A 25,496-nucleotide genomic window follows, 5' to 3' on the forward strand; every position below is an offset into this window, starting at 1 on the left:
TGACATGGGTTTAGTGGGACACGGTGGGCGGCGCACACAAAATTCAGGTGAGCTCACTCAGGCACGGCAATTAAGAGTTAAAAAGCACCAGTGCCACCAAAAGTTTACCCAATCCAACTCTTCTGAGAAAGTTTACATTCTACGTAGTCTAAGCACACAAGCCAGAAATTGAGAGACAAGTTCTACAGTTTTGGCCCCTAACAGCGTATGCATACGACCCCATCTGTGAGCCTGTGACATTCATCATCAGCAGCAGCCTATATTTTTTATGTCCACTGCAGGATGAAGATCTCTCCCGGTGACCTCTAATTACACCTGTCTTTAGCTACCTGATTGCATCTTGCACCTGCAAATTTCCTAGTTTCATCACCCCACCTAATTTTCTGCCATCCTTGACAAGTGCGCTTCCCTTTCCTTGGCACCCATTCTGCAGCTCTAATGGTCCTAACTCTAATGACGCACCAGTTATCTGCCGTATGCACTTACGTGGCCTGCCCTGCTCAATGTTTTTCTCTTAATTTCAACTAGAATACCAGCTATCTCCATTTGCTCTCTGACTGACACCAGTTTTGTCCTGTCTCATAACGTTACGCCTAGCATTTTTTGTTCCATCGCTACTTGAGCAGTCGTTAACTTGTTCTTGAGCTTCTTTGTTAACCTCCAAGTTTCTGCCCCATATGCTTCTGCCCCCTTGACATTGGTAGCATATTAAAACAAACATTGATGCAAACTGTCCTCTCTTGAACCTAACCTGTGATCATGTTCATGGTGGTTGTCTTGCCAGCACCGTTGTGCCCCAGGAGGACAGTAAGCTGGCCGTGGAAAATTTGTAGAGACAGGTTGTCAACAGCCTTCTTGTTGGTGCCTCTAAATTTCTGTGAAGTGATGAAAAAGAACTTGATGAAGCAATAAGGCAAATACAGATATAACTCAGCTATACTGAAATGGAATATATCAAGATAACTGATCATGAAAACATGATAACTTTGTGAAACAACTGGGCTAGTTGGTTGTGACCCTGACTTGCTGTAATATATAACCTTTTGCGAACTGAAAATACAGTCAGTTGCAAAGTGTTGCATTCTGATGTCAGTGCAAAAGATTGCTTTGGCATTAATGTCTACTAATTTGCACTGTCAACAATTTACAAAAGTGTAATGATTGGCCCTCGAGACAGCTCAGAAGAGGACAACAAATCTTATGTGAAGTCCACGTGGAAGCCTCATATGAGGATTGTAAATTGGTGTTGTAACAGCACTTGCATAAAAATGCTGATCTTATTTAAATTACTCTGTAAGACATAGATTAGCTGATTGATTTTTGACAGAACTGAATGCCTTAAATCAACAAACACATGGGCTATGAGTGAAATCGTAGTTGAGAGCTGCAGTTCGACTTGGCCACCTGGGTTTGTGTAACATACGCCTGAACTATAATATTACAATTACATTCTTGTGTTTAACGTTTTGAAGCTGTACAGAGGGCTATAAGGGATGCCGTAGTGGACGGCTCCGGATTAACTTTGATCACCAACAACATCAAAAAATAAAAAAACTTGAGGATTTTTAATGTGCACCCAAAGCATGGTACACAAGCACTTCTACACTGTACATTCATCAGAAAGTGGCCGCCACTGCCGAGAATGGAACCCCCAATTTCCTGCTCATCAGCACAGCGCCATAGATACTGCAGCGTGTAGGATGACATTTGAGTGAGCACAAGTTGTATTATTTACTGTATCCTCATGTCTCACCTGCACCGTTAGTATGTTGCTATAGCTTTCTTCGCTTAATGGTTTTGTGACCTGACTGAGGTTTTGGCGCACGCACTGGCCCTGCTCACCTTGGTCACGTGAGAGAGTGCAATGGTGGTCTGTGCATCTGACGGTGGAGGCTCGAAGACGCCGTCGGCATTGTTTACTTCCTGATCAGTGACGCCTTCCTGCTCACTGTCGTGTTCCACCGATGAGTACCAATAGGATTTCTAAAAAGCACCGAGTAAACAGTGAGAGACTCTGATTCGACATGCAAGTTACACTGCCCTAAGTAACACAAAGATTTTGTGTGTTTAAAAGATTGTTGACTGAACGACTCATCAAATGACTGTATGACAAAGTTAGTAATCGATATTAGTTTTTTAGTCTGTTGGCATACATATTGCAGTTTATGGAATGCTGGAACGCCAGAGAAACGGATGGCAGCAACAGAGCTAGTAGTGACATCTTGTGGCAGTTTATTCAACCACAAAGCATCCAAAATAATGTTTTGTCTCATAATATTCCCATTGAAAGGAAAATAACAATAACTATACACTCATGACTATATTTTTGCCAATGCCTTTTTCACCAGTGGCTAAGTAGAGCGTAGCCTGTCACTTCAATACAGTGATAACCCATTATAAATAAGTCACCTCCGACAAAAATGCCTCCATAAAATGCAATATTTCTAATTAGAATATATTCCTGACATGATAATATCACCTAGAAACCTTTTAGATTTACTTCATTACATTTAATAATAAATATACACATGTTCAACGTAGTGATGTTCAACGGTAATAGTTTTGTGCACTGTGCCTGAACTTGACGTCACTAGATGGTGCTAACACTGTTGTAGCTCATATGTGTATTGGTATTTGAAAGCCAGTAATTCATACACAGAAAGCCTTTTCTTATTGATAAGAATTGTTGATAAGAATACTGATAAGAACTAGTTGGTTCATTTTTAAGGTAAGCTGAAACAAGTCAACTAAACAGTAAAGATACAGCTAGCCGTCAGAGTTTGCTTTGATGAATATGTTTGCTTCTTCATCCTTGTTTGGTTGCACTCTTTCCGATAACTGATCAATTTATTGGCTAATACTCAAACAGAAACTGCAATATGCATGAGTCATCAACAAGACAACACACACATATATATGTAGTATATACAAGAAGGTGTCCAGTACATACACAGCTTGTTGGCGCATATGTACATGGATCTACTGCACATTCAACTTGACTTTGCAAATTAGTTGAAAGTTGGTGACACTAGCACTGGAGAAGAGCAACAACAGTGCCGTACTGTTCCTTTTTGCCAGTATTAGTAAGTGTAAGCAAGAACAAAGTGCTGGGCCTGGTGTGCAAACTTATTCTCTCCACAGCAAACTGAACAAAAGGAGAGGATGTACAATTCTCGGATCTACATCTGCTTAAAGCCGAGAGATACTCACACGCTAAAAATAAATATACATACATGTATATGCATACATGTATATATGTACATACAGGGTGTCCCGGCTCACTTGGACCAAGATTTTAAAGATACCCAAGCGCTCTAGAGAAATCGTACCGACTGCATAGTAGCCGTAGTCGTATGTACTTATGGCCAGTATATTTTTCATCACGAAGTATTACTTAATTAATTACTTTTAATTAGTGAACTTCTTCATTATTGCTTGAATCACAAACATATCTGTTACAAAGTTGTTGGGCCCCTCAAATAACTTCCGAATCAAGCATTTGTGTAGTGCTCAGCTTTGCCTCGTTCGTTTTTCGAAGAAAAAACAAAACCACGCAAAACATCTAAAATATGAAATAGATAGGCGCTTGCACGCCGCTACTCAAGCGCTCCGAAGTGAACAACCATGGATACACAGCTTTATCTAGCGGCGGCAGCTCGATACAGGGCTTCACACTATGCGATGGTCGCGGCACCAAGGGGACACAGTGCTGACACGTTGATAAGCGTTGAGGAGCCTTGTATGATGCGGCGATAAGAGAATGCAGCCGTATATCTTTCAATGGTTGCTTGTAGGCACTTGAGTAGCGGCGTGCAAGTGCGCATCTAATTCGTATTTTGCAGGCTATTGTTCTTCTTGGAAAAAACAACCGGGACCACTTCAGCACGAAATAAACACTTGATTCTGGGGTTATTTAAGGTGCCCTACAACTTTGTAATTGATACGTTTGCGATTGAAGCAATAATTAAAAATAATTAGTCAAGTAATACATCGCAATGAAAAAAATGCTGGCCACAAGTACATATGACTACGGCTACTATGCAGTCAGTACGATTTCTCTAGAGCTCCTGGGTATTTTTAAAATCTTGTTCCAATTAGCTGGGACACCCAGTATATATATATATATAGCCTGCCACAGGCAATGGTGAAATACTTACTTCAGGTTGGCTGGAAATACCTGTGCTAACAAAAGAACGTGAGGAAACTCAAAACTTAGCGTACAACACAATTTAGAAAGTTTTGCATTTAAACCGCAGAAGTAGGCACAGAATGCTAAACTTCAGGCAAGTGACAACTATTATTGTATATACACAAGCAATTAGAATCGCCTGAGAGTACATTTTCATAATAGCAGTTTTGAGTGAGAAAGGGACGGAATGTTAGAATATAAAGAGGAATATAAAGAGGAAGCGAAAGACAAATTTTGCTGAGAATTGTAACACGTGCACTTGAGGTATCCAACTTGGCGACAAAGATTCTTGGTAGAAGTACACAATGCACAGCCGATATTAGCAAAAGTATTCTTAAAATCGAAGTGCGGTAGTCATTGCGTCAGTGATCTGTCCATCAACCTCTATAATAGAGAGAAAGCTTTTTTTGATGCACACTAGTTGACCCCTATGTTGCGATAACCTTGTTTTGTGCAAGCGCTGTTTCATCTACACCCGACATAATTATTGACCCATGCTGGTAAATAAACAGTGAGAGTTTAGTGCTTGTTTTTAGTACCCTTCCATGCAGCTGTGATTATTGTACGCTACTTACTGTTACATGTATGCCTAACATACTATGCCATGAAAAAGTGTTACTAGCCTATGGGCAATTCAGTTATGTGGCAATTATACATATCTGGTCACACAGGCTGGCACACTCGCACTCCAGGCATTCCAGGCGTGCAAGTGTACGTGAGTGAATGTGCACACAAGAAAGTGTCACTGAGTGAGCGGATAAGTTTGACGCCTATATATCTGCAAAAGACATTGTTCAGTGAGAGCTAGTGTCATTTAACCCTTTGAGTCTCACCGCTGTATATGTAAGGGGGCGACTGATTTATTTATAAAATTCACCTTTTTGAAATGAAGCGTCACCTAGCATCCTTCTGGAGGTGCTGCAACCTTCCACGACTTCTAGAAAAAATTCTGATGATGCTGCCAGCCTTCAGCTTCCACAAAAACTAGTTTTTTCCTTTGTCTGTGGTGCTTGCCTCCACAGTAGTTTTGGTGCAATCCCGCTTCACCTAGTTTACTGCGACACGCTCTCGCTCGTACACTTCATAATCGGTATTCTTGTGCATTTAGTTTCAAGCTATGGTTATCGTAAGAAGTTATTTGTATCGTTTCTTAGCACTCAAAACGTTACTGCATGATGCTTGCCTGCATGGCTTTCTTGTAGGTGCGCAAATACTTTAAGCGGGCGCTCAAGTCAACAATACTGCCGTGCATGCGTCACTTTTTACAGGACATGCGAGAACTGATAGAATCTCGTATAGCAATCAAGCAATTGATTACTGCACTTTTATCACTCGTTTTTTCTAACGGGTGCACCCCACTGAGGTTGCTTGCAGGTGCTTAGTATAAGCATGCATGCCTTGCTTTCGCCATATCCTCTAACAATCCACTTCATTTTCTATTCTAGTTACCCCTTGTTATTGGTTCGGACGTGGCTCGGAGGTCTCCCCACTGCCATTTTCGCTGGGATCATGCCCTCGGCGCAACATATAATAAATGTAGAAAATGACACAGCATGTTTAAAAACATACGAATCTAGTGCATCAAATTTATTTAAAACATAAAAATATCAAACTTATTTAAAACATAAAAATAGGATGTGGGAATTTATTTACATTCATAAAGATTCTTTGTGCTAGTGTATCCATGTATTCAACAATAAACCATGTATAAAACTGCACATCTAAAACCAATTTTCATGCTTTATTGTCACCTAAAAAACAAGAGAAGAAAATATTTGCTTGTGTTTTTTTTCTCTAAGTCATTCCAAAGAATTTAAATCTGCCATAAGAAAATGTGGCCCTGAGAGGATGCATTTTCAAAAAAAAAAAAGGAATGTGACCTGTGAAAGATAATGTTGTTGAGGTACAGTCACGACCAACGACGTACTGATAGTAATTTGTCGAAGCAACCATGTGCCGACTATTTGCACCATGAAGCTGTGTCAATAACTACTGCTCACTGACACCAAAAAAAGCTAGTACTGAAACCCGAACCACGCAACTTTACACCGCAAGGCATTCTGCTTTTGTTGCTATGCGTTCTGCTATACCTGTCATGGTAAGTGTATATTATAGTTAGCCATCCGATGCCAAACTCCTCCATCCCATAGTGGAGGCAATACACTTCCCTACATGACACCTAATAGTGACATTTCCCGCAAAACATTTCTGCCAAGTGGGCGAAAAAAATCTGCCTAATCTGCGCTTTCTCGTCAGATGACTGCCGATGCCAAGTGACACCACAACCTCCACATGTGAAAAGGAACTCGCAGTGCATACAATACTGAAACATGCATAGAGGGTGTCAGCAAAGTGGATATTTCTAAATTCCCCGAGTTTTCTAGGTTTTCCCTCAGTGGCCTTTGCAAAATTCCCTGAGTGACGCAGAACTTTGATTTATGTCAAAATGGGCTGACACAATGTCATCCGGTGCTGTCACTCTCTAGTAAGAATAGTTAAAAAATAAAAAAACGGCTTAATTTAGTTTGAATAGTAAGGAGGTGTGCTTATTTTACTCAAAAAGAAATCGGAAAGGAGGGATCAGTAAAATGCACAGCAAATAAAATATTAAAAAAAAAGTAAAGTCCATTGCAAATCAAGCCGAACATATTCAACTACGAATACAGTAGATGCATACAGAGCATAAAGAAGGAAATATTTTCGAATATGAGCCATTTCTATCAACTAAAAGCAAACTCATTGGTATGAGGCCCAAACATTCTCTCTCAACAGCTGGAAAGTCAACCTCAACTGTTTTGACATACTCTCACCCTATGCACAACACCTCAGTGTTGCGTTTCACTGCTTTAAAGAGTTTATTTTGGTTTGAATGAGGGGCATCTGCATTTTGATGTCAGTCAATACTGTTTTTTGAGCTCAAGCTCCTTCAAATAAGTGGCAGCACACTAGCTTTCCCGTTCATTCCTCAATGCGTCAGTCCTTTCTGTTCTTGTCCTCCTTCCACCACGTATTCGCCCCATGGACCATTTGAAGCACACTCTTGGTCAGTTTACAGTCCGCGTCCAATTTTTCAGACTTCCCAGGGGCCGCAAAAACATCCGCCTGAAAAATCGAGCACTTCGAAAAAATGAATGCATGTCTTTTACGGCCCTTGAAGGCTGAAATCGCCACAGGCACATCCGTAAAAAGATCTGAAGTAAACTGATTAGACATATCGGTGGTTGTACTGGGACAGGAGATGGCAAGTGCATGCGTGTATAATTAAGGAATACATATAGGTTCCCGTGACAATTGCCCCTTAAGCTTCACCATAATACTATGCGTATGCTTCACCATGTAACAATGGTGTATTCAGGCGAAGCTTACTTGTGGAAACCGGCATAATTCAACGTGTCGTGCTTTCCGAGCTTTGAAGCCATTGGCGAGAATTACAAAAGCTGAGTCAGCGCCAGTAGCGAATCTGCAAACACCTAGGCCTAGCAGTACCGTGGCTGTGGCTGCAGCAGATGTGTGTGCGACAGTGCCAGTTCGAGGCGGCGAGATAATCAACATGGTGGCGGTTGTGGCTTTGATTAATGCCATTTTAGACCTGCGGCCATGGCAAAAAGTCCAGAAAATCGGACGGCAAAGGGTTCTTGCGTCCGAAATTTCATACGTTCTTATGCATTGATCCTGTGGGGCAAGTGGTGGTGCCGCGAAGCCGTCCGAATTATCGGGCATGTCCAGAAAATCGGTCGTTGACTGTACACTGGCAACTCCTCCAGCCGACTACATAGCGTCAAAGACGATTCGTTACGATTGCACTCAGTTACTCAAGCCAGCATTAGCACGCCCTTCATTCCCTTGCAATAAAATTACAGCTAATTTTCCGTGACAAAAGTACAAATTCCCTGAGTATTTCCAGACTATTCAAAATACCTGAGAATTCCCGGTTGGTAAACATCCTGGCATAAAACCGAGGTAACCCTGCCAATCGGGTCAAACCTGATCCCCGTCACATAATACTCCTACATGGAGCCCGGGGGTATTTCTAAATAAATGAAAACAAACAATACTATAAATTTGCACCCTTTTCAGTACGTATGTCCAGGTATAATCACAAAACCACCCAATCATGCATGTGAAATAGATCTCTCTGCTGCATTGAAACCACAGCAATAATATATGTATATATATATATATATATATATATATATATATATATAGTCAAAATCCTATTTTTCGGACTCCCTAGGGACAGCGAAGTCGTCCGAAAAATCAGGTAGTTCGAAAAAACGAATGCATGCCTCTGACTCTCCTCAAGGGCTCAAATTGGCCGAACCACGTCCGAAATAGCTTTAAGGGCCTATTAGCACACCTAGGTGTCTAGGTGCTCGTACTGTGACAGAAGACGGCAGGTGCGAGTGTGTTGTGATTTATATTATTTAGTTAATAATGACAGGTTTAATTTGTGTAACACATTTTATGTCTCCTAACAGTGGCCCCTTCGCACACTTGGGATGGTTCGCCGCAATGCACTGCGTATACTTGACCGCGTAACACCGCTGTATTGCGGCGAAGCTTACTTTCTGAAACCAGTATTATGCTATCTTTTAGACTCTTGCCGTGATTGCTGCGCTTTGACGCCATCAGCGAGCATAACGAAGGCGGAGTCAGCGCCATTGTCGACAGCGGCGAATCCTTTCAATGAAAACCACGGCACCGAACAGCAAGAAACTTCATAGCGAACGTCAAAGCAGCTAGGCCTAACGATACCAGAAAATGACTGCTACTGCTCCCAGCAGATCAGCAAGTGAAAGCGCTGGTTCGTGGCTGCGAAATAAGCGAAATCGCGACAGTGGCGGCTTCCATTACTGCTGTTTCAGACCTGCGATCACAACAAAAAGTCTGAAAAGTCGAACGGCGAACGGTTTCAGCGTTTGTAATTTCAGATGTAATTTCAGAGATAATTGGCTCTAAGGCGTACGTGGCGGAGCCGCGAAGGCGTCCTAATTATCAATTTAACAGGCATGTCCGAAAAATCGGTCGTTGACAGTACCAGAAACACTGCAAATCAGTTCTGTGGAAGCCAACAAAGTGAAAAAATAAGAGAAAAATTTGTCATCGACCCAAAGCTTTCTTTCTGAGAAATACACAGGGGTTTTCTCTGTAGCTTTGGCATCTGTCGGGTGGATAAAAATTTACCGTTTTATATATCAGAAACATATGATCACATGAACATGAGAGGAAGTATACTGAAAAAGAAAAAGGATCGTAAAAGGTTGGTCTGAGGAAACTGTACGGAATGGTAATGCAGCAATGAAATTCTGCTGTGCTTTTCACTAACAGCTTTGCCAGGCCAACTCAACCATAATGTCTCCGTGTGTGTGATAAGCTTCAGGAACAAGTCAAATGAAGAGTTCTGATATCGTTTGAAAACCACATTTGTGGTGTTAAACACATTTTGTTTAAAACGTAGCTGCTGTGCCTAGAGTACATTGCAGCTTTGATAAATTAGCATTTTTGGGAATACACAGTGGAGTGCTGCTTGAAAAAATTTGTAAGCCCAAATTTGATATGAGTTATCTGCACAGCACAAGAAATTAAAACAATAGATACCTTCAACATGCGTGACAAACCTACAACTGCTATTAAGCAACTGTGACTCACTGGTCATGCCAGAATATTTTTATAAGACCTTTTATGTAGTTTTAGATTCCACGGTTACACTGCAGATTAGTATGTGGAAGGCTATAGCAGAAGCCTAAAGATAATTTTGACTTGGTTTTAACCACTTGGGTTTCACCACTTGAGCCTGTAGGGCACCAAAATAAGAGTATGTAAGTATCCTTGCATTCTGCCTGCTCAAGAGTGCATAACAAGGCTTGTCACTGGGCTGTTTGGTTCATGGTATTAGTGAAATTAAGAGAGTGCAATAAAGGACACAGACAAGACTAAACACCAGCTTCTGACGCTTTTAATTTTAATGTATAAGATTTCAGCTGATATCCACGGCCTCATATTCAACAGTGCGATGCCTGGCACAGCTTCACAGTGCTTTGAGTGAGTGATTTGCTGATTAGGTTTAACATCTGAAAGCCCCATAGGAGTAATGAGAGGTGCCGTAACACAGGGGCTTTGGGTTAATCCTGGCCACCTGGTGTACTTTAACCTGCACCCAAAAATTGGCATGCAAGCATTTTTTTTCATCCTTTCCCATCAAATTTCAATGAATAGATTGGGAAATTAAACCCATGCCCTTGCATTCTATAGCCAGTCAATGGCTATAGCACACCATAGGCAACAGGCCACTGGAGCGGGTAAGGCTCACCCAACATACTATCATGCCAGAATAACATTCGAATCAGAAACAGAAGAATACCTCTTAGGACATGTACTCCCAACGAAAGCAGATGACAAATGCACTTTCCCTCCAAAACTAAGCATCTGTGGATGAATGACACCAACATCGCACAGTCGAACCTTGTTATAGCAAACGTGGATATATCGAATTCATAAAGTAACCAAACCCTCGCTGAAATTTAACGACATTCATAGGCATTTAAAGCTCGCTATAACTTGTGGGGACGTATTACATATATGCCAAACTCTCCAGAAACAGAATACGTTTGCTCTAGACGCATGAGGCAGGTTTCTTTGCAGCACACTGGGAGTCGGCAGGGGCATGAGAGGTGCAAGCCACTCACTCGTGCGAGCATCGTAAAATTTTCGTGTCCAATACACCAAGAGTGCCACTCTCAGCATAGCAGTGTAGACACTTGACAGCATAGCCAACCTCAGCACATGGCCTCTGTGATTGGATAATGTGCACAGGAGCTGAAAACGTTGGAGGCCACACCCACATGCACTTCCCAATATCACAGGCCACGTCTGGAGCTCCACTAGCACTGCTACTTCCGTGTAGCGAGGTGGGCGTCATTGCGCATTGTTGAGCATTCAGCATAGTGGAATACCCTAAGAAGCAAAGAACTATAGGCAAGTTCGATTCGCAAGCACCCCCTGAATCAGTTCACAAGGTGTTTCACCCCGCCATACGTCTCAGTGGTGTAGCAATGGCACCCTCTGAACTACAGCATCAACTTCAAAAAGGTGCATGAAAGGCACAGGGCTTGTCCATGATTTTGCTGCACCCTCTCTACTGTCGGTGTTGACGTGGTGCCGAAATGGAGGTGTGCAGCAGATGATGCAGCATACAGGTGCAAGTGCCATTAATACCCCGCTTACGCACGTTGTGTCGTGTTTACGCAAGCGCAGGGAGTGTTTGTTTTAGAAGCCAATCGTACCTGCAGTTCGAGACCCTCAAACTAATGCACTCTGTGCATATTAGTCAAAGATAATGCCTGCACCACATCTGCCCCTTGGCATACATTTCGAGTGTTGCACTGTGCCTGCACTGTAGAAATCGAGCTGCATAATTTCTGGACTTCTCGTACACCACCATGAACTAGTTCAGAGTGGTGCAGGTGAATCGAACAGACCTTCTGATATACACAGCTAAGTTGCACTAGCTTTAACTAATTTTCCAGTGAAATTTTACATAACGAATTTTGTCTATGCAAAGCTGCATAAAAATATTGCACTGCTCATAATATAACGATGTTTGATTGTACACCACTGTGAATGTGGAAAAGAGAATGTGCCTTCTAATTCTCCTTCTTGTGCTCATATTTTATTCTGGCGTGACCTGGCATGACGGTGCAAGCAAATTACCATGACTGCGATGAACAGTGCACTTTGCGTACTCTCTTTCTTTTGCCCACCAACTGCATCACATGCTGTTGATGCCTATAGTGAAGAATGACCCATGCTTCTGCTGCCAAGGCAGACCATTCAAAGTGCGAAGTACCTCAAACCACTCCACTTTTTCCTACCACCTGCATCACATGCTGTTGATGCCTATCTTGAAGCCCATGCTTTGGCTGCCAAGGCAGACCATTCAAAGTGTGAAGCACCTCGAACCACTCCATGTCTAGGTGTGAACAGCTTACCGGCTTATCTTTCCAATCATACTGCATACCACCTGCACCAGAAGCTGATAACATCCGTCTTAAAAGGCCAACTGCAGCAAGATTTCTCTTTGGTTAAATTGGTTATATATGAGTAGTATAAATACACTATTGAAGCAGTCTTGGCAAAGCTTCAGGTCACGTAATTGCCAAATTTTTTTATCAATGGCCTTTTAATAGCAGCTAAGCCGGTGACAGAAGCAAGGTGGTTGTTAGCAGATGTGCTGCGTATCCCAGTACATTGCCTCCAAGATATTGAGCATGCTGCGGGGGTCACCTGATCTCGGAGGTCTGGCCTATGAGTCACGCTTATTAATAACGTTCCAGGTTCTGGAACGTTATTACCATTTTATGATGCATCTACTCGTATCCTAAGCATGCAATCTTGCTTTGAGGCACCTCGATCGCTACACTGTTAGATACTAGGCTGCTTAAATGGTCCAAATACTTGCTGCAGCTGGCCTCCAAAGTGCAACCCACGTGCTTTCCGTGCTGAGGCAGATATGCGCACACGTGCGAAGTGCATCAAACCGCCCCTGGGTCTATGTACAAACGGCTTACCGGCTTACCTTCCTAATCTTAGGCTTAAGCCGGTTCCATACAAGTTGGTAAACGCGCCGGTACCACCATTTTGACTTGTAGAAAACTGAACTCCGGTGGTAACACTTGCGGTGAGTTATCCTGCTGGCGACACCGACAATCTGTCACCGCGGGACAGAATCGCGCAAACAGGCAAAATTTGAGCGACGGTTCTAAACAGGACCCTACTTTTACAGTCGACTTCCGTTAATACGATCTTGACGGGACTAACAAAACTGATCAAATTATCCGGTGGGCCGCATTAAAAAAAAAAAGAGCACAAAAATGTTAAAGCACACCACTGTGTCATTTGGTTGTATTTTCATGACTTCGACGCACCACTGAATCAAATCCACACCCACATTTTGAGTTCATAGTACACACAACGTGCAGCCAAATTCTAGGCACATGGGATGTTTGAACACATTAAAGTGTAGAATGACCCTCATTATGACAATCACATACTATAAGCTGAAACCTGTAGCATTCATCTTCACAAAGTGGAAGTTTATTTGCATTTATTCTACATCATCTCTAATCTTAAAAGCTTTTTATTGTTGTAGACAGACTGCAACATGTCGTCCTCCATGTGGTCCACTGTGTTTGATATTCTGGATTTGTTGAATGACACCGCAACAACTGTGAACGGGATGGTGGCCGTATACTAACCACTTTGCGAATTCATTCCATGATGCATGCAAGTCTCCGAAGTGATCAAAATATTCAATTTTTTATGAATTTCTCTTTTATATCCCAAGACCTTCTTTCATTTAACGGCAAACTATTTGGAAGAAATACGCAGCAAAATCTGTGAAAATTGCACATTTTTCGTGTTTGTGTTCGAGATTGGGAAGAAAAATTTACGCAGAAGCTCTTCTTGGATTTGTCTAAGTATGCGGAAGCATTGTGCCAGTTGCTCATCTTCACGCAGCTCGGTGTCATTACCAATCTTATGAAACTTGAGCTGGCCAGTCCAAATGACAGCGCTGCAGTGACACGAACTGGTGCTGACGGCAGCGCAAGGTGAATTGATAACGCAAGCAAACTACTGCAGGTGGCAGCACCAGGTGCACTGATGACGTCCTTATTATAACCGTCATCACTCTTTCGCGCCTTATCTATCTGTACCAAACCATCATGAACCATAATCAACCGCACTCCAGCTGCGGTTGCGTCTGGCGTGGCCATGAGTGCCGCATCTTGAAAGCGATCTGTGATGGCAACAGAGAGCGCCAACTGCTGACAGCCTCGTGTGCTCTGTGTTCTCACTGCTGAGTTCACGTTGAAGTGAGAGGCAGCACGAAGGTGAATTCGCTCATGGCTGCGGGTGCCATCTTGGCAGCGATTGTCTTACGGGACAGACGGACAGTTTTCTCGTTGGGTAAGCACAAAAATGCTCACGCATTTAAAATCAGGTTTCGAGAGATGCTATCACACCGGTGACAGCACGAGCGCTGCTTTTCGTTGACGCAACCCAACTTTCTTGATATTGCCAAAAGGACGAGAAATCGACAATTCAGATAGCTGCAGATGTGTATTTTTTGGTGCAGAAATAAAAGCAACAAAAACGAGCGCAAAAAGGGAAAACTAGCGTCACAATTCATTACTGCAGTCACTTGGCATGCAGGGAGCGCTCCTATTGGCTGATGCTTTAAAAGCTCATAAAGCCTTATGAAAACAAAAATGTGCTGAGACTATAGAAAGCAGGCAGCGGTTTATGTTGTCTAAGGCACAGTAAAACCTTAGTAATACCGATTTCATGGAACGGGACAAAATGTTCGAATGAACCAAATGTTGAATTATCTAATACACAATTGCAGCCTTTCCACTGACTTTGCATCAAATCAATGGGGATCGCGAATTTCTTCAGTAAATAAAGGCAGGTTGACGTAGTACGCATTCGTCTACTGTTTTCAAACAAACAATAGACAAGTGCTTACTAGATTAACCCACCCTTACCTACTGAATAAGTCCACAATCCCTGTTTCTACTTGACACAATGTGAGCACAGCAGCAGCAATTCTCATCACCTTGTGACTGACAAGCGCTCGCAGCAGTGAGTGCCTTGCAGCTTCTTTCACAGTGTGGCTGCGGTGCGAGACCGATGTCTTCACCTGAGCAAACGGGCTTTTCACTACTCCGTGCCAATATACTGATTATGTTTTCAACAATGAGCTGGTCATCAACAGATCATCCATTGCAATGTAGCGACAAATAAAATCCACTGAGTTCAGCTGAAAGCAAAATTCAGGGATTTGTATGCATGCCATGAAATTTAAGGGCTGTTTTCAAAGTCTTGAAAACAACAATTTCCCCATTCAAGGGTTCTTAAGAGAGTTTGCAAGAATAACTATAAACCATTGTCAATCACTTCTAAGCAATAACACTTGGTATTTTAATCTTTGGCTCACTCTCGGTCTTCTGTTTAAAATTTCTGCATCTCTTTTCTTCCATAACTCCTGACCGCATAACAGCACCAAGCGCTTTCGCAACCATGAGATGTCAATGAGCAGGCAATCAAACGCAAAACACACAGCAACTTATCTAAGAACGGATACAAAAGAAAACGTGTTCTCGCATACCTGGAGAAAGAAGAGCGGGTGCTTTGGAATGCCATACTGGAAGGGCCAGACGTTGTCCAGGTACCACAACAGGAGAGCATAGATGAACACTGACGCAAGCATGACGAGCACAATTTGGCCGAGTGTCACGTTGTCCGCGGGCACCGCCTCAGTTCCCAGGTTACTCCATTTGGCACCGATCCCTGATGGTGCACAATTTTGGGCAAAAAGACGACATGAACCACAGTAGAAGATAAAAAAAAGAAGCCAATATTAGGGCTAGTTCGTCATTTATAAAAGCAAATAAGAGCACATAAATGAGGCACGTGAAAAGACGTACAAAGGTATGTTCAGCCCTTTGTACGTCTCCCCTCATTACGTGCCTTGTTTTACACCAGGGAATAGAGGGCTCAATATTGATTAACAGCCACATGTACTCAAGAAAAGCTTAGAAATTAATTGTTCTTTTGAATTGAAATGTGTAACCAATTATGGATGGTAGTAAGGTTGGCCATGAGCTTTATGTTCTCATTAAAGAAAAAGGAAACACTCCCATCAACTCAACTACTCAACCGCCCACATCCCGGATATTCAATGGCAGTACAGAATTCATTAGAAATTCACATGAATGGTGGTGCCAGATTTTTTCCTCGAGGCAGCACTGTAAGAATCTCTATTGAGGCCAGCCCTTCTCTGAACCTCACCTTGACCCTCTAGAAAAGAGATCAGGCGGAAAGCCCAGTACAGGCCGCTGTTGGGCAGCAGGGAAGTGGACAGCTTGGCACTACGGCTGACGCTCATGTAGCGATCCGTGCCGAGCGGATCCAAGATGGACGTGGGTAGGCTGTAGCTGGTGACCCAGCCCACCGTAGAGAAGATGACGCCAACCACAGCTATGGGGCAAGGAAGAAGAAAGAAGGAGCGTTGAGTGCAAAGTTACAGAACATGAGGAATACGAAACAGAATGTCATGCTGAGCTTCTTCTAAAGCAACAATTACACAAAGGCCGGAAAAAATCGTGGGAACTGAGGGACTGCAGTTCTTGCTCGTAACAGCCTTTTGAAGCCAAGGAAAGGTATAGGGAAAAATTGACTGTGTTTCTTGAGTGAAATGGAGAAATATTAAAGAAAAGGGAAAGTGGAAGGCAACAACTTCCCGCCAGTGGAATCCAAACCCCCAGCCTCCGCATTACGCATGCGATGCTGCACCAGTGGAGCTATGACAGCGGTTGTCCCCTGTCCAATTCTGTTGGTATTTGTGTACGAATACAAAGCACAGCCCAGAGCTAGCCATAGGAGACAGCCACAGCAGTAGCTCAACTACTAGAGCACTGCACGTGTCATGCAAAGGTTGTGGGTTTGGTTCCTACTGGTGGCAAGTTGGTTTTTATAACTTATTTTCTTTATTCTTTGTACATTTAAATAAAAAAAGAGCATATTCAATTTCTCCGATGCTTTCCTTGGCATCAGTTTGCTTGCTTCTGGGTGTTGTTGCTAACATTTATGCAGGATATGCAAAGTGGGACCCAAGATGCAAATGCCACAGCGAGCAGCTTTGCAGCTACTGTATTTACCGATCGTAATGCAAACTTTTCTCATGATTTTCACTGCTTGATGTGGAGCCTCATGTTATATTCGAATAACAGTAAAACTGACCAATTTAAGACAAATATTCTAAATCAGATGGTTTTTTGCACTACATTGGCAACCTCTACATTTATGCCTCACTCCAATTCATAGGCAAGTCAGTTAAAGTAAAATCATGTTCTTCAAATCGATGCTTTTTGTTGCACTTGTGACTGGTGTTACAGTTACAGTTCTGCATTGCCATGTGCCCTCTCATGCTTTGACTCCATCCATTCATGACATAATGGTGACACAGCAGATTCAGCATGGTGCCCGCTTCGAGAGATGGACCATTTCGGTGGCTAAGGAGCTGAGAACTCCAGGGCGGCTCGGCCACTCGATGTCAATGTGTCGACAATTCACGGATGGCAGGGCCAGCGGGAGGCCCTTTCAATGTGAGTGATTGGAAGGGCTCTGGGAAACTCGTTGTGACCTATTACAGCCTTCCGAATGAAATGGCGTGTGGTCTTTTAAGAAGCGCTCTATCTGGAACAAGCTTGGCAGTGCAGAAGCTGACTTGGTTCTCGAGCGATCCCTTTCAGATTTTTTTTTTTATGGGGTTTTACGTGCCAAAACCATTTTCTGATTATGAGGCACGCCGTAGTGGAGGACTCCGAAAATTTCGACCACCTGGGCTTCTTTAACGTGCACCTAAATCTAAGTACACGGGTGTTTTCGCATTTCGCCCCCATCGAAATGCGGCCGCCGTGGCCGGGATTCGATCCCGCGACCTCGTGCTCAGCAGCCTAACACCATAGCCACTGAGCAACCACGGCGGGTCGATCCCTTGCAGATAGCTTCACTTTTGCGAGACATGGACTGTCTTGGCACCGAACCCTTCGAAGTATATGGCTGACAATGCTCTTGGCACTATGCAAAGGTAGCGAGCTTGGCATAGTGCCAGGAACACTGTCGCGGATGAGTTCGATCCCAAGTCATGCAAAATTTTGCGAAGGTGAAACTGTTTGAATACTGCACAAAGAAAGCTCTGCCTCATCCTCAGGTGACAATGAGTGAAGAGAACTTGTTCCCAAATTGTGATTCTTTGAATAAAGGTACCATTCATTTTTCCACTTAATTTCACGTTAAATTCATGGTTTTATTCTTTTATTTCGTGCGACTTGGAAGTCGCTACTCGCACTACAATTCCGATTGCATTTCGTTCGAGTAGATAACGTATGTGTTATGGTGGCTTCATGGCTTAAGCATTCTGCTGTTGATCACAAGGTCCTGGGTCAGATTCCAAGTCGCCACTGCCAAATTCCGACTCGGCCAGAGCACAAAAATGCCCAAGCAATGAGATTTTGGAAGGCGTAAAAGAATACCAGGTGGCAGCACACATGACATCAAACATTTAGCAAAGCAGCATACAGGGCTAGTTAGTGCACGTTCACAGTAGGTCGCACAATCCCCCTTGATTCGTTTCGTTCCCTGCCAAAAAATAGCATAAAAGTAACTGCGGATGCAAAAGATGTCCAATGAATAGTCTCACCGCTGTTAAAGATAACGGTGAACAGGAGCAAGAACAGGATAGCCGACGTTGCATAAATGAGGCAGATGAACAGGAGGAGGCTGAAGTCACTGTAGAGGAGGACCGCTGCCAGAGGCGCGACAGGTATCTTGAAGAGGATCAAGCTGATCGTCAGCGTGACGGCCAGCACCAGGAAGCCGCTAGCGAAGGTGCCAATCCAATAGACCCAGTCACTCAGGCCCATCATGCGCATCAGTTCCTGCAAACCAACATGTGGGAAAACAGAGTTGCCAGTTTGAAAGGTTAGGCGTATGTATACAGAACACAGGCACATGAGGAGTAAAAAGGAAGACACAAAAAGAAGACAAAAGGAAGCACAAAGGAAGACACAAAAGCTATCTATGCAATGCTAATAGGAAGGCAGTGGCATGCAGTTTCAACAGATATCAGCTTGGGCATGACAGTTCTTTATGAAGGATACTCAAGGCCTGGCCAACAAATGTGCAGCTGTAATTACTGGTATGGCACACCCTGGCCATGAGACAAGCCTCTTCATTGCTGCGTCTGAACAGATCTTCAATATCTTCACAATATGGGGTAGATTTACATTCACAACAGTGCAGCAAAAAGGTTAGATGACTTTGCCGAGACATAGTTACTAGCACTAACAAGACTAACGGAAAAACTTTTTTCGGTTAGTCTTCTTAGCACTAGTAACTGTGTCTCGGCAAATGCATAAACTTTCTGCGTTAGATGACGTTCCACCAATCAACGTGCTCATTTAATCTCTGATAGAAGGCAACCTGTCTGCCCTATTAAAGTGGCCAGAACTAAAAGAAATTTTATAAAATGTACACTGATACAGCACTATGGTGATTTCTGTGTTTTACATGCCTAACCCTTTAAACCACTGATCCTACCAACTAGCACTGCACAACACAGTTTCCTTTGCACAACTTAGTTTCGAACAAGCATCTTAGTTTCTGACTTTACAGCAGGCACCACCCAACTTGGTAAACTACTGGCTGGCCAACTGTACAGGCCATCTGTACTGGCCACTTGTACTGAGTGCTGAGGGTACACATTCCTCTGCACCGTACTGAAGCCAGCAAGTAAAAGTACATTGTAGATGGGCCATTAAAGTTTCTTTCTCTCATTCATTCTTTCATATATACATAGTACTGTTTCCGCACAATGCCATGCAGAGTAGACAAAGATGAGGAAAATAATGAGTACTGTGCATCCATGCATTAGATTTGCACAGAACACACTGTGTTGCAATGAACATAAACATTACTACACCAACTGCTCAAATTCAGAGGCCATGACAATCACCACCACAACAATTTGACCACCCCAAAAACCAAGAAATTAAAGAGCAAAGTTGAAGGCGCAGCACAAGAAAGTTCCCAGGACTCCTTACTCTGACTCTGGACGACTTTTCAGAAATGACCCTCCGAACGTAGATGGGCGAAAACACAAGGTAGCTGTACACCACAAACATGGCGATGAGTCGAGAGATGAGGTCAAACTTGTTGTCGTCATTGTACTCCGGGTATGGGAATCTGTGCATTGTGATCTAGAAAGTGATGTATAATCAAGAACCCATGAGCAAATGCAAAATCACTTGAGGGAACACTAGCAAAACACACACATGGGACTGCAGCCAGATACATTTTTTTTAGCCCTGTGGTGTTTGAACACAGATCCCCACCAAGGAATATTGGAAAAACTTGTTCAACTTTAAATTGTGATGATGGAGACCACATTTGTAGGGGGAAAAATTATACGCTATTTGAGTCATAACTTAATTAGTACAGTAATTATTTATTTGTAAATGGTTTGGTGAACTATTCACAACTGAAAACTCCCCTTAACACATCGAAAACACTACTATGGGCTTTGTGTTAACTTTCATGTGTTTAAATCATAACCTTGCGGTATTAAAACACCATACCATATATTATATGTTGGGAATTACAGGGTTAACTTATGTTCTAGTCCATCGGTTACATGCAACAGCTTCTAACCATGAAACTATTGGCAAACCCTCTCACACCATTTAAAGGCTCTCATTGGCACACAGGAGGAAAAGGAGAGTGAACTGTATTCAATGTTGTTTTTTTTCTGTCATTAAATTGAATCTCTTTTCTTAATCAGAAAGGTCTTGTTGGTGCAAAGGAGCAATACGGAGATTCAATTTTGTTCTCTGCCATTCAATTAAAATGACTCTTCATCAGAAAGATCTCGTTGGCACAGAGAAGGAAATGAAGATTCAAATTTGTTTATTATTATTAGAAATTTTTTGTTGGTACAGATGATAAAAAGGCAATTCAATTTATATCTGTCTGTTCTGCCTTGTAGTTTCGTTCAATTTGTTCTTTGTCAGATTTTTTTTTACAAGACATAATTGCATCATAACACCTGGATCCCTAGCCACTGCCCAGTTAGAATCCATTCAATGAGTGGAGATGCCAGTGAGAAATGCAATCAACAAAAGCGTGTTGCAAACAATTATTGAGAAAATGGGGCAGTACAGCTGCAGAATCACAGAATTAAATACTCTAAACGAAGCACATATACGTATAGTGCAAGCAATAGGATGAAAATTTAATCAGACCTGCCATCCTTGGAATTTGAAAAAGACTACACTGAAACCACAAGAATGTTAAAATTTGACAAAAAAATACTCAAAACCAATTGATTCTACAATATTTTTGACTGTTTATTAAATGCTTGCAGATATTGTTCTGTAGGGGTGCTCTGAAAAGGCATTCTGCTTTGTAGGCGCAGAAACAAAGAGCTGCGCCACAGACAAGCAATAATGTTTATGAAGTTTATTAATTAAATATTCATGTAATGGCTGTCAAAGATTCGGATGCCACTATACATTGGTTCTATCAGTTGGTGTACACTGTCACGAAGGTTGGTCCATGTAGTCAAAGGGTCCGAAAAATAGGCCATAAGACATCACTCCATGACTGCTTTTGTCTTTTCAAAATTGGTCCTGCCCCAAATTATATGAAAATAAAGAACCTGGAAACATTTGTATCAATATGACAGTTGTAAACGAGCACTAAAGATCAGGCATCTTACAATAAAATTTTAAATGTTGGCAGGTTTTCTGTAATGTAAATAGTAACAGTATGTTAAGAAAATAACATCTATTTCAAGGCAAAAAACCTTGTAAGCTGTAATCATATGACAATCTACTGCCCAAAAATAAATAAACATTCAGACTGCACCCACAAGTGGCTCCTCTAGTCTTATGATTTAGCAGCTGAGAGCCTCAAAAAGAAATAAATAAACGTTTATGTATTTATTTTTGCTGCCAGTGCAAAAGCCCCTGCAGCCTGATGTAGGCTTCTCTGCAAAGCACCATGTTCCGAGAAACACGTGCACTTCCAAATCAACAAGTGGAACACACTGTTGCACTATCTGAAATTTCAAGCACTTTAACTATATCAAGAAAAAATTGGGAAAGAAGAATGGTACGCTGGATGCATTATACATCCTGCATTCACCCAGCATTCTGCCCTGTCCGGTTTCCTTATTCTCTCCTAAAGATGCTTGAAATATCAACTCAAGTTTCAAGCAAGCTCAACTAAAAATATACTCATAATGACAAAGCCTTTATTGCAATTCAAAAAGACAGTGAGGTGACAGAGACACAGGACAGCATCTCTGTCACGTCCCTGTCTTCTTGAATTGCGCTAAAGGCTTTGATATTATGAGTAAACCGTACTAACTAGCCCAAGAATCAGCCTTGTTAAAAATATGCCCACTGTTGGAATTGTTGATCCATGGTTTAACAGGTAAGAAAGAGGAAAAAAAAAAAGAACTGACACACACCTAAGAATATTGAGTTTATTTGCTAGCCATCTGAACCTCAACAAAGTAAATGCATTACCAAGTGAACATGCAAAACACTCCTGTGATCATTAATGTGTGTCTTGACATAAAGAAGAATAGTGAAGAATATTAGCACATAAAATTGGTGTTCAATGGACAGACAGAGGCAAGGGGTCTCCATGTTATGAGTTCTCTATTTTGTGGCAAAACATACTATTACACTGAGACTTTGCGAAAACATCACGCTCAGAGCTTAACCGATTCCAAGACGAGGAAGACTTATGTAGTCAGCATTTGGGACGGCCTTTTCGACCACCACTTTGCGCGAGCCAGCCATTGCATGATACAGCAATGGACACGTCTGCGTACATGGATGACAGTGTTTCAGACTCTACCATGCTGACTAGAGTCAACGTCCGATTTTCGAACTTCCTAGGGGCCACAAAAATGTCCGAACAATCAGGCAGTTCGAAAAAATGAATGCACGCCTTTTACTGCCCCCACGAGCTCAAATCGCCACACGCACGTCCAAAATAGCTCTAAAGGCCTGTCAGTACACTTAATAGACGTGTCAGTGCCCGTACTGCGATACGAGACGACGGGTGCACGCATGTATAATTAAGGAATACATACCGTGTCCTATGACAATTGCCCCTTCCTTCTCTTGGTATGCTTTGCCGCGTATGATTGCTGTATTGAGGCGAAGCTGACTTTTGGAAACCAGCAGTATCCAACGCGTCATGCTTTACGAGCTTCAAAGCGACTTGTGAGAATTACAAAGACAGAGTCGGCGCCATTGCTAACAGCAGCGAATTGTTTCAATGAAAAGCACGGCACTGAACAGCAAGAAGCTTGGTAGCGAACCTCGAGATAGCTAGGCCAGGTGCTGCCGCGGTGGTGGCTACGGCTGCCAGCGGATCTGCGTGCAAGAGCACCGGTTTGAAGCGGGGAGATAATTAAAATGGCGGCGGTGGCGGCTTCGATTAAAGCTGTTTCGAACCTGTGATCACATCAAAAAGGCCACGGCTGGCCAAAGGTTTCTTGCATCCGAAATTTCATACATTTTCATACATTGCCTCTATGGGATAAGTGGCGGTGCTGCGAAGGCGTCCGAATTATCAGCCATGTCCGAAAAAATCGGGCGTCCGGAAAATCGATTGCTGACGGTATATGCGGATGGTGCCAGGAACACTGTCAGCCGTATGCATGTTATGCATCCAGTGCCAAGTCATGCGGAATGTCGCAAAACTGTTCGTGTTCGCAAAAGTGATAGCTCGGAAATACCGCACCTCTTTGCGAACTGATTTTGCTTCATTGCGAACCACGGGCTTCATCAAATGCAACTCACCTCTGGCTTCTGGCGGGAAAGCCCCTTTGCTTTCCTCAAAAGTTTTACATGCTCCGTGAACATTTTGTCCTGCAGTCCCCACATCAGTGCTGGAAGTAGCAAAGTTTATAGTAACAAATACAGTTCAGAAGATGGGTGTTCTTGCACTAAACCACAAACAAACACATCAATCCTCCTGATGGTGGAAAAGATGCAACATGTAAGGGAAACAACTGGACATGAAAAAGCGTCGTCGAGGCAATGTGTGCAATTAGCAGAAAAGGCTCCATAGAAGACAAAGAATGACACGCAGGGTCTATTATAGAAGAAATATAACATATTACTATTGTTGCTGGTCTAGTCAGTTAACACTTCTTGCAGTAGAACTGATGCAACTAATAAGGGAACAACCAGACAAGAAAGACACACGATACTCTTTCTTGTCCAGTTGTTTCCTTGCTTGCTGTGTCTTTTATGCCGCAAAAAGTATTAACTAGCCCAGCAACAAGTAATAAAACCTTATCAATACTGATGGTGTCCCGTGCAAAAAAGCTTTTGGTGGATTTCAATACATCCACAATAGGAATATCACTGACCGATGAAAAACGTAACAGGCGATTCTCAATTAACATGGCTTTTACCGCTGCATTGCCTCATTTCTACTATAAGCAGAGTATTTGCATAATAACGAGAGTACACACATAAATTGGTGGTTGTTCTTGGTGATAATTCCAGACAGCCAGCAGGTACCGGCTTAGCCAGCTTCTTGACAAATCTTATTACGGCAATTTACTGTCATTAAGGTGGCTAAAAAAATCAAATTTAGTAACAGTCTTGTTACGTTACTACTACCACCACATTCGCAAGATGCATACGATGCTCTACCAACTGAGCTACGGCACCAGCTGTGACACTTGCTACTTTCTTAGATATATTATATGTATGTCCAAAACCAAGACCCCAGCCACTCACATTTCTGGTGGTGGATGCAGAAAATGCTTCCAGGTGTCACATAGCACGTGAACTAAGGAACAGGAAATTGGCGAGCAAGCTATTGTATGTTACCACATGGCTGAGGCTAAAAATGCTTGCTGGAGAATGAGCAAGATTTGGGAGAACTGAAGGCATGGATGATGCTATTAATAACAATATGAAGCTGTTTCTATATTTCAATGATAATATTTCCCTATGCTTTCATTGCCTTCCCTTTATAGCTACTTGCGGCATTTGTACCAACTTGATTAAGCAGAGGAAAAATTTAAATTTCGATGCTCCTACTTCCTTCATGTAAAGAGTTTCTGTTTTAAACACTGAGTGAAAACTAAACAGCAAGCATAAAACTGCACAAACAACATGAAACTGTCTGAAGCACTCACTGGAGTAAAGGGCATCATCTCGTCGAGGACCTGGAGTCCTGAATGTGGGGAAGCGCTCTCCCGTCTGGAAGTTGAAATGGGATGTGTTGAAGCGCAGCGTGTAGCTGAGGTTGACTGGCGGAGATCCGTCCGGCGGAAGGCCATGCAGGATGACAGCCATCGAAGTTCCATCAGGTGACTCTAAGGCCTGATGTGCGATGTACGCATCAACCAGTTCCTCAGAAGGAAACCCTACGGCTTCTGAAACAGTGGAAAAAAAGACAGCAAAGTTGACCCTGCCTTTCAGAAACTCTATTAACTCGTTATTAAAGTCTGTCAACTTTCTGCGTTTCTTCCCGCAGTAATAGCCGTTTTCTGTGTGGCATTCCTTATTCCTTAAAAATTTTCATTATGTATATTAATGGTTTTGTGCAGCCTCCATCATTGTTAACTAGAACAGTCCTTAAGCAGTTTTTTTGTTTCTCCTCTGTATGCTCCTGAAGATTTCTAGTAGCCAAGCTTCAAAACTCC

General features: G+C 42.6%; 1 protein-coding gene across 3 annotated transcripts in view; it reads right to left on the reverse strand.

The window, feature by feature from the left end:
- The window catches only part of LOC126519159 (phospholipid-transporting ATPase ABCA3-like), a 122,739-nt gene that overhangs the window by 80,592 nt on the left and 16,651 nt on the right, over positions 1-25,496 (reverse strand). For all 3 annotated transcript variants that reach the window (XM_055065103.1, XM_055065102.1, XM_050168772.2), the window contains exons 3-10: positions 24,987-25,226; positions 23,632-23,720; positions 19,855-20,010; positions 18,453-18,690; positions 16,040-16,228; positions 15,357-15,538; positions 1,843-1,983; positions 752-875 (exon numbers count right to left, since the gene is read on the reverse strand). In XM_055065103.1, the coding sequence (XP_054921078.1) occupies positions 752-875; positions 1,843-1,983; positions 15,357-15,538; positions 16,040-16,228; positions 18,453-18,690; positions 19,855-20,010; positions 23,632-23,720; positions 24,987-25,226 (1,359 nt within the window). The remainder of the gene's footprint in view (positions 1-751; positions 876-1,842; positions 1,984-15,356; positions 15,539-16,039; positions 16,229-18,452; positions 18,691-19,854; positions 20,011-23,631; positions 23,721-24,986; positions 25,227-25,496) is intronic.

This window comes from Dermacentor andersoni, chromosome 10, assembly GCF_023375885.2.
Source record: "Dermacentor andersoni chromosome 10, qqDerAnde1_hic_scaffold, whole genome shotgun sequence".
NCBI lineage: Eukaryota > Metazoa > Arthropoda > Arachnida > Ixodida > Ixodidae > Dermacentor > Dermacentor andersoni.